Genomic DNA, 14,421 nt, shown 5'->3' on the forward strand with positions numbered 1-14,421 from the left:
CTAATGAGATAATTTAATCATATCTATGGGACGTAGGCCGCAAGGCCATAGCGAGCGGGTCAAGGGCTTATGACTGTATCCCGAATCGCCGCCGCACCTTAATACTGAGTTCTTGTATATTTCCCGAATAACACTTACGACGCATGTTCTTTATCACTGAAAACGGGAGTAGATTCCTGCTCCCCTTTATAACCTCTTTTCAGAAGGAAATCTTCCCCAAACCATACCTATACTACATGGCTACGGCCTTACTTTGCCACCTATCCCAAAACACCAATTACAGCAAGGGAGGTATATTGGTACCCCCTAAAACAAGCACTTTATCCGTTCATTCGCTCTTGTTCTTTTTTTCATAAAAAAATGTAGAAAAAAGTCATGCACTTTTTCGTGAATCTAACTTCATTTATCTCAGTATATATCGCTGACCGTCAAAAGCGTTTTCAAGGAAGTAGGTTCTATATATATACATGTGAAATAAAATCCCAATGCTTTTTAAATTTTGCATTGTTTCGGATCTATCATATAAAGTATCGCGTGATGGCCTTTCGCCCGAGATTTATTTTATTATTACTACGGAAAGATTTTTTGCACGTCTGAATCATAACTCTCGAAGAAAGGAGGACGAAATGAACAGGTAGGATCGCAGGGTTATAGTAGGATTACTCTAACCAGCTTGAGTCATGTTGCTCCATTTGAAGTGAATAAAGTTAACCACAACTAACAATAAGATAAGAATTAGTGTTACATCTTCTACTTTCCTTTCATTTCTTTAAAATTGGAGATGAACGATGACTCCACAAAATCTCTAATTTGTGGAATTTCTGAGTGTTCTTTCGCATTAATATCTTCCGAAGGTCTATCGCAATCTTTATCCCTGCGTATTTATGTTATCAGCATTCATCTATCGAGTTTTCGCAGCGGGAGATAGGCTACCTTCATTAGATTAGGCTGATTGCGTTAAAAAGATACTAAAAATCCTTTCCAGTCGGAAAACAATTGTATGCTGAGGACGCTTCATTTCCAATAGCATCAGTCACTACTTTTCCTGAGCTAATGTTTCTCAGCATCGGGTATATTTCTTGGAAACATTACGGTCACACGAAACCAGTTTCATTCGTCGGAAGGAGTACGACTTTAGCGCCCCTATCGGAGGCCTGGGAATCAAACATCGGAGAGCTTTTTATCTTCTGCGCTTGACACATTCAAAAAATGTGTTGAAACAAAACAATAACACAATTATATCGTGTTCGGTCAAAAATGTTGAAACGGTAGGGTACCTTCTCGCTATAATCAATTTTTGGGAAGGAATGGTGAAATGTGAAAAAATGTGTTAGAACCGAAGTAAAAATATTCCTGTGCCGAAACTATTGAAACTAACCTTGTTTGAGCTTTAAATGGTATAACGACTTGGAGTGACACCCACGTAAGAATTCTTGTCTTCTACGTTCGTGAGCGTTCTTGTTACTCACTTATAAAAAGTGGTTAGTTGCTGAACAGCGGAGATATTTTTTTGTTTCTCACCTAGTTGCACTATGGCAATGATTTGTGAATTGTGTGATATGAACCGTGCATTTTAGTGGTATTGTTTACAGATGGTGGAGATAGTGTCAATTAGTTATATATATGTCCGATTATGCTATGGGCTTATTTGCCGTATTACTTTTCAAGATGACACCTACAGCATTTTATAATGTCACAATCAGCATTGTGGAGGAGTTATAATTTGAATTTGCCGGATGATAGTACCATGCAAATGTAGGCCACTTACCGATCGTTTATGGTCATACTCGAAACTCAGCAGCTCCTGAAAGCATGGCATCAGTTACAAAACGATCGTGGAAACTACGTAAGTTCATTCACAATGAAATTAATTGGGAGTTACTCAGTGCTAACCTAAACTTAATAATTTAGTTATTTGTGTGCCCTCGACCCGTTTAAAAAAACTCAAATGTAGTTTACCTATGTTTCATCCCGTTGTAATTTTTTTGGCTTGTAATTACCCCCTAATTGATTTTCTATGCTTCTTCTATTTTCTTTCATACGATCCTAGAAGATTTTGTCGCTCATGGGTCGAAAGTACGATGTCTTGCCCTTGGGCACAAATCTGGAAGAGTGCTGGTCACTGGTGGCGATGACAAGTTGGTCAATCTTTGGGCAGTGGGGAAGCCAAATTGTATTATGGTAAGTTAAAGCGTGCATTTTGATTGATATTTTGCATTTTAAGAATCCGAAAACTATGCGCCTATTTAGCTTTGGCAACCGTTTTTAAGCGTCATTCGATTTCTGTTTATTAATTGCAGAGTTTGAGTGGAAATGCATCCCCAGTTGAATGTGTCCAATTTGGTAATACTGAAGAGCTCGTTGTGTCCGGTGCTGGCAATGGAGCCCTGCGGATATGGGATTTGGAAGCTGCCAAAATGGTTCGGACCTTACAGGGTCACAAACTTGGTGTTCGTTGTACACATTTTCATCCTTATGGCGACTTCCTTACATCAGGGAGTGTGGATAAGGAGGTTAAGGTTAGAATTTGTTGGCTATATGATAACTGAGTTAATTGTGGTTTGTTTGTGCAACTTGGAATGCGTAATTGTGACTGTACCTCCTCCGTTTTTCAATGCAGTTGTGGGATATAAGAAGAAAAGGCTGTATTTACACATACAAAGGGCATAAACTAACTGTCAATAGTGTAAAATTTAGTCCAGATGGACAGTGGATAGCTTCTGGTTCAGATGACGGAGCAGTTAAAGTGAGTATTCAATTAATTTTTTACTTAGATTTATTATTTTCATGCTCTACTTTTAAACATCTTACTGGATGAGTTGTCATGGCTCACTCTAAATGTGTAATTTCTCTGAATTGTGAACTCATCTACCTGTATTTTGTGGCAGAATTCATGTGCTAGTTCATTAATAACTGCATTCTCTTCAATATTTTATCAATTTTATGAGTTGTATCATTTCAATGGTTATGAAAGGCCTACATATTAATTCAGCTATTAAGTAATATTAATTGAATATTTCATTATAGGGAGAGTCTTTCCTCTCCTTATCTTATGCTACATCAACAATTATATTGTTTTACTTCGATGATGGGGCCAGCTCTTATGACCACCACTAAAGTATTCTCAATGCACACATATGCCTCTTAATTGCCAACTCCCCTGCATGATACTACTTCACGGGAGTGTTCTTTTAATTTTGTCCGGTGTTCATGAAGGTTAAAATGTAAAGAAAGCAGTTATCAACTTGGCCAACACCTGACTCAGTTTGGCAGTTTTTTTCTGTACATATGACTAATAAAATTAAAATTTAGAGGTACTCACTACAGTCTAGAAAAGTCTACTACATTGGGATTTAAATAAATAAAATTTACGAAGCGGAAAGTCAATGACAAAAGAAGTATTTCCTGTGCCACTGTTCCTGCATGAGCACCAGTTGGTGTTGCAATTGATGGATGCATTGAAAGAGCACATTAAAGAATACCGCAGTAGTTTACCTTGTTAAGTAGTATCATAGTCTGTAGTATCATGTTTGTTTGGATTTCCAGCAAGAATTTTTGAAAATAACTTTCTCATTAACAATCGTAGGAAATTACTCATGATTTGTTTTATGGATTTCCTTCTATCGTGAGTAATACACACATTCAATTGAATTATCTTATATTGGGTCTTTTTATTTACAGCTTTGGGATCTCAGAGCAGGGAGGCTCCTAACGGAGTTTGTGGATCAAGGAGGGGGTGGTAACCCTGGATCTCGACCGACATGGGGTGGCATTGGGGGGAGCCGTCCAGTGACATGTGTTGAATTTCACCCTCATGAATTCCTTCTGGCCTCTGGCACAACACACAGGGTAGTTCGTTTTTGGGATCTGGAGAACTTGTCTCTAGTTTCAACAAGTGAGCAAGATCCTGCTCATCTTGCTCCTGTAAGGTAAGAAAAGTGTATTAAAGTATGTTGATTGGTGATATATATGATTTTGATACACATTTTGAATGGAAACTTGTAAGTTTGGGAATATAAGAGGAAAGTTATTAAATCAAGGGAAACCGCAATGGTTTTTTTTTCATTTTCTCTCTTTGGTTAAGATCAGTCGTGTGTCAATTCATCATAGTTTTAAGCTTAGAAATATTATATTCAAGTGATTCCTCCTTTTGTTTGTACTCCATGCACTTGCTTTTATGTATAGCTTTTCCAAAAGCTTAATGTTTCATGGGGACCACAAGCTACATTTTTTAGATTTGAGCAATTGAATTCTCTATGCATATTTAAACTCGGTGATGACTTATTTGTAACCATATTTTTACACATATTGTAAGCTGTCATGGCTCTCTTGTTGTCGTCGTCGTCTGGGGGATTGATAGAGAAAATTGCACTGAAAAAGGGAAGAACTCATGTCAGGAACAATCACTTTTTATTCTTACTTCAGTAGCATAACCACACCGACTGCCCCAAGGAGCCGTCATTCTTCTCTCATCAGCATTTCTGCTTTTGGGTCGGGTGCAAGGGAAGATTCCGTTCACAGATAGTCTTACCTTACGTTGTAGGGGTTTGGGTGGTGGGGAACAAGGGTGAGGAAGAAATGCTGACATTGGAGATGAAAGTAAATGAGGCAGGGAATGCCGCAGCTGCCTCTTGCAATATTATGAATGTTCTTTTTTAACTACAGCAGACTCCCGATTTTCCTGCTGCAGTTTATCCAGGTTGCTGATTATCCGTGCATGATTTTCACTCTCGCTCAATTTTTTTGTGAAATTTATTAAAAAAAAAGAAATCGGACGCACAATCATCAGAATTACTTTATTAACACACTCAATGCGGATGCCTTGAATTCAAGGTATCCCACACTAGCCTAGGACGCGGATGCCTTGAATACAAGGCATCGGTCCCGTTAGGTTTCTCGGCCCGCCATCTGCCTCCGCGTCTTCTAATAGACCCTGCAATTGTGCCCAGCGTCTCAGTGTGTCTTCTCCTGTGACTGGATACAAGTCGTTTGCTTGCAGCAGATTTTTTGCCTTCTTTTATTAATATTTGTTCATGATAATTTTAATTATTATTTAATTGATATTTTCTTTATTAATAGTGCAAATTTTAATAATTTTGAACTATGTATGATTGTATACGATTAAGGAAGACATAATATCTGATATTATTGCAAAATATTTTTTCCGCGTGGCGGTGTGTTATGATAAATTTTCTCAGCATTGAGTGTGTTAATGTTAGGATTCACCAGGCTTATTATTTCTGTTAGAATCCCCCTCATTAAATGGAAGCGATCACGTGCTAGCTGCATTCACGGGAGCACCGTGTTCCTGTTTACCAACCCTAGCAGTGCATGACTTCGCTCCTTGATCGAGGATACATGTCCCGCAGCAGTTGCAACCTGAGCAACTTGTGCGAGATGCGAATACGTGGCGTGGTGCCTGACAGTTTAGTTTCCGACGTCGAGTAGTGGTTTTGAAGCATTCGTGCAAACCACTTTTCTGTATCCATGATCACACAGCCACGTGTGCGTGGTTTTCGAAACCAGGCCTTACATGGAGCATTAATAATATGAGTACAACCATGTTATTGCCGCTAAAAGATCTTGAACTGGCAAAGAAGTATATTGCAGTATTTTTTGAAATTTGAAGATCGTATTTACCTCTTAAAGAAAGTAATATAACTGTTGGGAAAAGTTATATCTGATACTACAGAGTTGTAAGTGTTGACTGTAAAATAGGGTTATACAAAAAGGAGCAGAAAGAATATACAGAAAGTACAAAGTTTATTAATCAGTCGCTTTGTGTTGAATTGTTTTTGATATATCATGTTCCTTTGCAATAGAAAGCTTTTTATGAGCATCTCGTTAATCCTTTTTAACATAAATGATTGCCGTTTCGTTTTGTTTTCTTGCGTCGACCGAATAACAGCCATAGGCCTCTTTAGGCCTCAGTTTACTATGTGTCTTAGTGTGTCTTTACTCTGTATCATTTAATGATGGAATGTTTCATGGTATCCTTGTACCTTCATGCTATTAATTACTAGTTTGGAGCTTATGTGGGTAATTATGTAATGTTATAGTTAGGCATATATAATTGCCTATTTAAGTGTAAGAAAACCTTTTTTATTTATTATCTGCATTGTCAGCATTAATTTATAAATTTTTTTGACATTATTTATTTGTGGAATTTCAGTGATGCAAGCATGAAAATAATAATTGCAAATTATTTCCTGAAGGAAGTAATAATTTTATGAAATGACCAAGATTTTTTAAAATCATTATGTTTGAGTTTTGTGTAGCATTTAAATTACTATCTAGTATTCCCCATTAGTTATTACTTTTTTTTACACTTTATTTCAGGTGCCTTTCATTCAGTGATGAAGGTCTTTGCCTTTATTGTGGTAGTGAAGATTCCCTACGTGTGTTGGGATGGGAGCCAGCTGTGACCTATCATTCCCTTCCAATCGGTTGGTCTCAGGTGTGGGACATAGCGATCGCACAAAACCAGCTGGTGAGTATTCTACATGCATGATGCTTGGTGGAATGTATGTTGCGAATGTTTAGCCTTGAAGCACCTCTTATTTAACTGTGCAACACCCACCGATTGTCTGTAGTGGGTTTTGGGTTGAGTGGGTAGATTTTTTTAGAGACTGCCCAATCCCTGCTTGAGTGCTCTGTGGAGGGCACTTTTAAGTACAGCAGTCTGTCCATCAGATGGGACGTTAACCCATTCGCATCCACAAGCATAGTGGTGCAAAGCTGGCCACAAACACCGCAAGCATACCAGTGTGCAGAATGCATAGTGATATCTATCAGGTGATCCTGCTGCTATCTTATGAGTTTTTTTTGTAAGTTTTTGGCTAGGTAGTGTGCCTGATAGTAGCTGCCATCTGGTGGCTATTTATAATTTTTTTTCCATTGTAAATCGCCTTAGAAATATTTATACTTCAATCAAATGTAAGAGCAACTAACTCTCGACAACATATCAAAATTAAATCAGAACTTGAAGCATGTACGTGGTGGAAGGGCTCCATATTAATAATGAAAGACATTTTGTTTCTTTCATTATTAGCATATCAAAATTTGGTCAAAATCAGTTAAAAATTACTCTATTAAATGTTTTATTTAAACCAACACTACAAATTTGTTCAAATTCTTTCAAAGTCAGTGGTGTTTGGGGTCGATTTAAATCTCAGGGTATGGATGTGGATGGGTTAAGCTGTGGTCGTATTGGGACCCTTCTTTACGTGCGGGCTAGTGCCAATGCAGGGTTTCTGTCCACCCTTCCATCCCTACTCTTCCTTCAAGGCCCAAATGACCTTAGTCATCTTTAGCCTCCTCCAAGTTCCATACCATAACTCTCTAGTGAGGTGGTTCACTCAGAACCAAAATTACAAATCATTTAAGGAATTTGGTAAATGGAAGGTAAGCCTTAAATACAAGGAAAAATAATCTTACCCATTCAGCCATTCTCTCTTAAGTTTAAAATAAAAAAGTGTGAACGTTGCCATGCACTTCTCATGAGTCGAGTGCTCCATTAGAGTCACTGTTCATTAATTCATTTGAAGAGAACCACTCATTTGCTTTCAAGAATAAACAGCTACAAATGACTCAAAACTGGTGGGAGGAGAAAGAAGTTGCTAAGACGCAATGACCCACTTGGCAGTAGTGTGTGTGAAGACATCTACCTCCCTTCGAAACAATTAAAGTATTCATTTTTTTTCTACAAATTAGCTCAACGAGTGGATGGCCCATGAAAACCAGGAAAACTGTCTCTGTCTTTATTTTTCATACTCAATTACAATGAGTGGGTAAAAATATTAGTTTACAATCCTATTTTGTTTGGGTATATCCAAAGTTACAACCACCCATGACAATATTTCTTTATTATATCATGCACTGTACAGCTAACGTTTTATTTATTTATTTGTGAAAAATTTATGAGAAATTTTTTCAAGTTATTTAGAACGAATAATAAGATTTTTTAATCTTTACCGTTCTATCACATTATCTTTATAGAGAAATGGTGGCATGGATTGTTTTCAGATTTTTTTTCTCTGAATGTCTTCCTATTGGTTCGCTACCATGAATAACCCTTCCAAGTCATATGCATGCATATTTTTCAAAAGATGTGTATTTGGACATGTTAAAGTATACTTTGAAGTAAAGTCATGGAACTTAAGATTCCCTATCAAATGCACCATCATAGAAGCAGTTGAAATTGGAGGTATAATTGGGGTGAAAGAGTCATGAGGAGTATTTGCGAGTGATATCAGAGAATGTAATCTTTTCTTTGGATTGTTTGCTCATGCTATTCAATGCTTAAAACTCATAAAAAAGGCCTTCATCATACGAATGACATCAAAAGAGGTAGCTTGCTCCATCAACATTGTCAGTGCACGCATTAATGAAATACCTCTTATGGCCTTTATTTAAAACAAGCTCTGAGTTTGGTTACTAAGTATTTATATGTTTTTTGCTTACTATGTTTCTGAGTAACCGATTTTTTTCTGCAACAACTGATGCTACAGCAAAATTTTTTTCTGTGAATGCGGAATAGTTAATCTTTATGAAGACTCAATTTTGCAACAGTGTCTAGATGTCGCCTGTCATTCTGCTTTTGAGAATATTACCATTATATTTAGGAAAGTATAAAAACAAATTTTTAGGATTTAGTCTGTGTGCAAAAGTGCGTCAATGAGTTGGAAAATGTGTTTTTTGTAGGAGTGATAATATCAATTTTTCATGTATTTTAAGTATCAATTCTTGTTGATCTTACAGATTGGAGCATCATTCCACTCCACCAATGTAGTTTTATATGTTGTGGATCTCAAGGGTATTCAGCCGAATGAGAGCCCTTCAATGTTAGCCAACACTATCCAAGCTAGTGACAATGGCAATACTATATCTCCAGAGAAACTCACATCTCTGTCAGGTGGTACTTCCTTAGTTTCAAATGCTCCTGATGTGATCCAGTCAACACCAACGCAAACTGCGACGTCATCCACTTCACCTTTTTCACATGGGCAGAGCGTAAGAAAGAGCTTCAATAAGGAGAGGCCTCCACCCGGTAGCAAGCACAGGTAAAGTCCAGTTTTTTATTCACATGTATAGTGAAAGAGTTCAAGTGCAACTAAGTGTACTATCCAGAAATTTTTGGCCATCCGTGTTTAAGTAACATGGATATACTTAAGGGAAGTGTGAATTAGGCTTTGTATTTTGTTAATAGTGTGGTTTCCTATTATTTTTTTATTGCGTAAATCGAAAGATTTTTACCCCAGGAGTACAAAATTCACGGTTTTATATTTTTAAATGACGATATCTATTTTTCACAATAAAATGAAAAGTGAAAATTTTCAAGCGCGCGAAAATGCGACGGCTAAGTATGAATGCAGGGAAAAGCCCATGTGACGTCATTCTGGTACAGTCAGGAGAGATATCGAGGAATTTGAAAATATATGTTTCGAACTATCCACCTATTGTGTCCCCAGCCTTACCATTTTTTAAGAAATGAAGTATTTCTTCTGTGCTAGAATTTTGTTTACTATGCAGGAGAAAAATCAGTGTAATTTTGTGATATTCCACAATGAAGAAAATTATTTGCCTCGACTGGGATTCAAATCCAAACCCCTCGATTTCCGGCCAATTGCTTGAACCTTTTAAGCTACTGAGGCATAAATCCCCTCTGTGGAGATGTGTGGACTTGACTGGGCCAGATGGTCCCGACTGCTGAGCATATTATGCCACTAGCAGTCCAAGTCGTGCAACACTGCACCACAGAGCAAAGCCCAAACTTTGATCACCAGAGGTGTTTGCTGTAGGGAATTTTACACATTTGTGCATTGCAGATGACTCCGTAAAGTTATTGCCATGGCTAACCCCGGTATACTGGAATCCGTGAAAATTATTGGACACCTCTAATTAAAAATCCTTGAAGGGTGAGGTGGTCCTGGAAAAGGAAGTGGCTCTCTCTACCCTGAATGAGTGAGAAATCAAATTACTGTGTTTAATCTGGGGTGAGTCCTACCCTCTCCTTTCCAAACCAAAGAGTGTTTCCTAGGATTATCTGCTGCGTAGTGGATTATTTGAGTTTCCTGTAGCGGTTCCCTGTGAAAATTTTACTAGAGTAAATATTTGTGGTAATAGCGGCACTTAAAAATATACAGTTTCAAAGCACATGCCTCATTAAAATTATGAATACTGTCTGAGATGTTGAAGATTCAAGTTTGGTGCCAGGGAACCAAATGAAAACATCTTTCATTGGCAGGAAATTCTGTGTTGTGGTGGCATGTAATGCTTTAGCCAAGAGATAGCAGGTTTAGCCTTAAAGTTAGCAATAATACATGATATGAAGTAAGAGATGGAAGCATCTTGTTCATAACCAGGAAGATTTCTGTGTATTTATAATTAAATTTTTCACCTAATTCGTTCCACTGATGAAAAAAACATTGATGTTAAATACTTAATACCATTATCAATGAAATGATTTGTGATAAATATTTTGCATGAGAAACCTCCATAGTGAGGACAAATCACTCCTACTTGGCTGGTAATGTTCAATCTTTTTTCAGTGTACATTGGTTGTTTAAAACTAAAGAATTCATCATTCGTATATAAGCTAGGTGTTCATAACCCCCTCCCCAATAGTGTTTGGTTGGTAAGGATGTTGGTCCCATTGTGCATGCAAGTATAATGAAAACAACAAATGCTGTTTTCAGAGGCTAATTAAACAAGCGTGGACTCTCCTGTTTCACTTGGGGGTATTCCATAGCCTTTAACCCTTTCAAGATGGTGGAGTTCTCGCCTTAGCATGACTGCTGGACTAAGTCCCAAGAGACTTTTCAGTCCCCTGAGTGCAGAGAATTTTTGCAGGACATTAGTTAAGAAGGGTCTCGCAGATAATCACACACACTCATCACCAACCTTTTTCGACGCTTCCCAGTGGGGACATCACAGTGGCCGCCTGCTTTCGGGGTTTGTAACTCTACCAGCGTCATTGGTTCGCGGTCAACCATGCTTTGTTTACATGAATTAGGTTCATGGATAATTGTTGCTTGCAGATAAATTGCGGACTTCGAATCGAATTCTACGTTTTATTCTGAGAATTGTCATATTTTGAACGAAGCTCTAACGTCAATATTAACACATTTAATGCAGCAAAAAGGTCCATGTTGATGATTTACTGAAAACGAGATATTAGTTAATATTTATGGTAGAATTTTGTTTAAATATTTTAACGCTGCTCAAAAGACAAAGAATTCAATTCTTAGTTCATATTTTTTGAGAAAGGAACTAATATTTATCTCGAAAACTGACTGAATGAACAATTGAATGACTGTGGTCCCTTACCACAAAGAGGGGTAATTTAAGACGAGTGGTACGGGTACCTGCTCCCGGATTTCGAAGGTAAGTCCCGCTTTGTTGGGTCTCGAAACTAAGATTTCGCGAACCCGCGACCGTCATATAAGGGGGAGAGCAAGGAAACGTATATATTCGGCATTCATTTTCCTGCGTAGAAAAATCTCCCAACGAACATTTGAGGCTTTCGTCTCCCGGGTCATGAAACGTCTTGCCGCATATTTTCGTCGTTAGATGCGAAAGGGTTTAACGCCCGGCAAGCGTCTTCTCCGTACGCCCAGAAAATTTGCTAATGATGCCGTCATTTTTAGCCAGAAATACATTGCGAAAAAGAAGTCGAGTCGATGGAGAGTAATGCGTCCGCTTAAATGCTTTCTAATGGTAATCGTTTTGCGTCGTGCCTGGACACTTGGCACAGACCATAGATCGTTGTGGAAGTATGTAAACAGTGCGTGACCCGGTGTGTGCTTACCCCGGTGCGTCGTGAACAAATACATCGTATCCGCGGACAATTGTGTTGCTGAAGTCACCTGCGAGTCGTCCTCAAGGAAATTTCTACCGCCACTTAGCGTAGGTTTGTCTCTCATTTTCGCCGATGATTTGATATTCTCTGCATGTTGAGGTTCGCGCGAAGGTGATGACATAGCTGCCAGGAGAGTTGCTCAAACCGTGGGCGGAACGTTGTTATATCCCCGACGGTTGCTTGACGGACTCGCACAATCCGAGTGGTGGTTTGGCTCCCGATTGATTTTCAGCGGGTGACGTTTGGAAATCGTGGCCGCCTTATTGAGTTGCGGGATCGTACGTCGAATGAGTTCTAGAATAGCCGAAATAAAGCAATAGGTATGCATTGAGGAGGAATCTCATTGGTCTTGGAAATGTAGTATTTCGAAGAGCTAAAAAATATCATGGCCATCGAATGGCTAAATTGATGAATGGCGAGTCTTTAAATGTTGTCATTAACGGGGACCTATGTTTCACTTCTTTTCTAAACCTCGGAACCTTATATTTCTGATCCTAATTTTTGCTTGCCCTTGCGTGCCTAGCCTATATATTGTGTAATCTCTCTGGGATTTGCGCTGGTAAAAGCATTTCTCGTGGGTAAACTTATCTCGGGATTCCTACCGGGTTAAAAGCTCCATTTCTGCCGATGTTTCGCTCTACGAATCTGTGGGGCATAAATGGAGCATTTAACCCGGGTTGAAACCCAATAAAAGTTTACCCACATTATTCGCTAGGAAAGCATCAAATGTTATTTCAAAAGCATATCTCCTCTAATTAAAGTGCAGGTAGTTGTCAATCATGAATTTTAATTGCATTATGGGTGTTAACCATTCAGGTTTTTTCTTGGGTTTAGTTACTTATCTGTTCACAGCGAGACAGTGGGTTTAAATTATGTAGCGTCTATATAATATATGTTTTAACCCTGAGTTCTCTGTCTCTTGTTTTGTGCTACGCGTATTTTTTTCCTAATTGTTCTATAAAATATCAAGTTCTGTTAATTTAGATTCTATTAATGCCAAAAATCCGTCCTATAAAGTCCCAAAAGGACATTAGAAGAGGCATTCAACCGAAGTATGAAGACGTTTATCTTTATCATTTTTTGGGCTTCCTTAAATATCGCGAATCCGTTTTCCTCGAGTCACTCCGAAGGCATTTAGCTAAATAGGGCCGTATGTTAGTAGTATTTGCTTCTTACCATGGTGTATTATTTTGTTAGTCAAGGAATTTTCTCTCTCGGCCTTCATTTATGTGTTTGCTTTGCCGTTGAAAAATAATAACTATTAGTCACGTCGCTCCATTTTAGATTTTGGAATTTTTTCCGCGTGTTAGCATGGATTAATCAAATTTTTCGTGGCATCGGCGTTGCTTTATTGTGTGCCATTTTTTTTGTTTATGATTAGCCTCTTTAAAAAATATGTTCATACCAGTTTTTTTACAGCAAAAATGCGACGCTTATTTAATTTATATTTGAAATTGTTCCGCCTTAGGATGGAAAATGAATAAAGGGAGCAGCGTATCCAGCGACGTGGAAAAGTCATCGTTTTTTCTTTCGTTAGATACCGTTAAATATTACCTTAGCCGGCAGAGTTATGGCCATAAAAGTCGTACCAGTATTATAGATGCATATATAACAGTAAGTTTACATGCATGAATTAAAATAAGTATGAGTAAAAAGGTGCCAAAATACTCGAAAAATACCCCTTATTGTGTTTCTTCTTGTACATGTATTATATAATTGAATCCCGATGTACCGTCGGCATTTATTTTACCGAACAAAGTTGGTTAAACATCAAGTCACCATTGGTACATCTCATCTTACTCATCTGCGATAGATGCCATTAGGTTGTTGTTAATCAGTATTTTTTTGTCTTCGTGAAGAGAATACAAAAAAAATTGGATGAAGATTGTTATCCCGTCAACTAACTTTGGATGAACATTTTAGAGATTATCTGATTTGACAAGTGGAAGATATTTGGTTAGCTTCGTACATTTTCGTCGGTGGCTAGTATAATTTTGATATCATCGCCTTCGAGAGCAAAAATATGCTGTTTATTTTGAATTAATTTCCACATCATTTTGCAAGGACTGTGGGAAATGTAGATTTACGTTGTGAACTCTAGGAAAGATGGACCCTTTTTGTACTTATTTGCTCCTACATGACTAATGACTTTGTGAGATTAGGTACATACATCATCAATGAATTTTCCGCGTATCGCCAAATTTCTGTGAAAAATCGTCTTCATCTGAAGTGGAATCGGAACGATTGATAGTTTTGCTCTGGTGAGCTGCAATCGTATTTATTGAATTGGTGTTAGAATTTGTTGTATTTGGTATTAGTTAATAATATCTGGTCGTTCCTGCTGACACTTCGTTTTGAATTGGGTACGCGTATTTTAAAAACCATAGTAACGACTACTGAGAAGTATATTTTTTTTTCAGTAGTGTCTTCAAATTATCAATGACACTTTTACAGAAATTTTCTCGGAGAATGGAGCCCTCTCTGTTTTTTGTCATTTATTTTCCTTACGTCATACTATGGGTCCAAGGTCCTTCCTCTCTCTTACAACCAGAAAGTCTTGG

General features: G+C 37.9%; 1 protein-coding gene across 6 annotated transcripts in view; it reads left to right on the forward strand.

Moving 5' to 3' along the window:
• Window positions 1-1,143: 1,143 nt before the first annotated feature.
• Window positions 1,144-14,421, forward strand: part of LOC124166573 (katanin p80 WD40 repeat-containing subunit B1) — a 35,306-nt gene continuing 22,028 nt past the window's right edge. Inside the window, exons 1-8 of one of the 6 annotated variants that reach the window (XM_046544134.1) lie at window positions 1,144-1,423; window positions 1,669-1,846; window positions 2,054-2,181; window positions 2,301-2,519; window positions 2,621-2,746; window positions 3,682-3,929; window positions 6,340-6,490; window positions 8,761-9,062. In XM_046544134.1, the coding sequence (XP_046400090.1) occupies window positions 1,813-1,846; window positions 2,054-2,181; window positions 2,301-2,519; window positions 2,621-2,746; window positions 3,682-3,929; window positions 6,340-6,490; window positions 8,761-9,062 (1,208 nt within the window). In that variant the 5' untranslated portion in view covers window positions 1,144-1,423; window positions 1,669-1,812. The other 5 variants (XM_046544131.1, XM_046544130.1, XM_046544133.1 and 2 more) reach the window with 5 other exon arrangements.

The sequence above is a fragment of the Ischnura elegans genome, chromosome 10, assembly GCF_921293095.1.
Source record: "Ischnura elegans chromosome 10, ioIscEleg1.1, whole genome shotgun sequence".
NCBI classification, from domain to species: domain Eukaryota; kingdom Metazoa; phylum Arthropoda; class Insecta; order Odonata; family Coenagrionidae; genus Ischnura; species Ischnura elegans.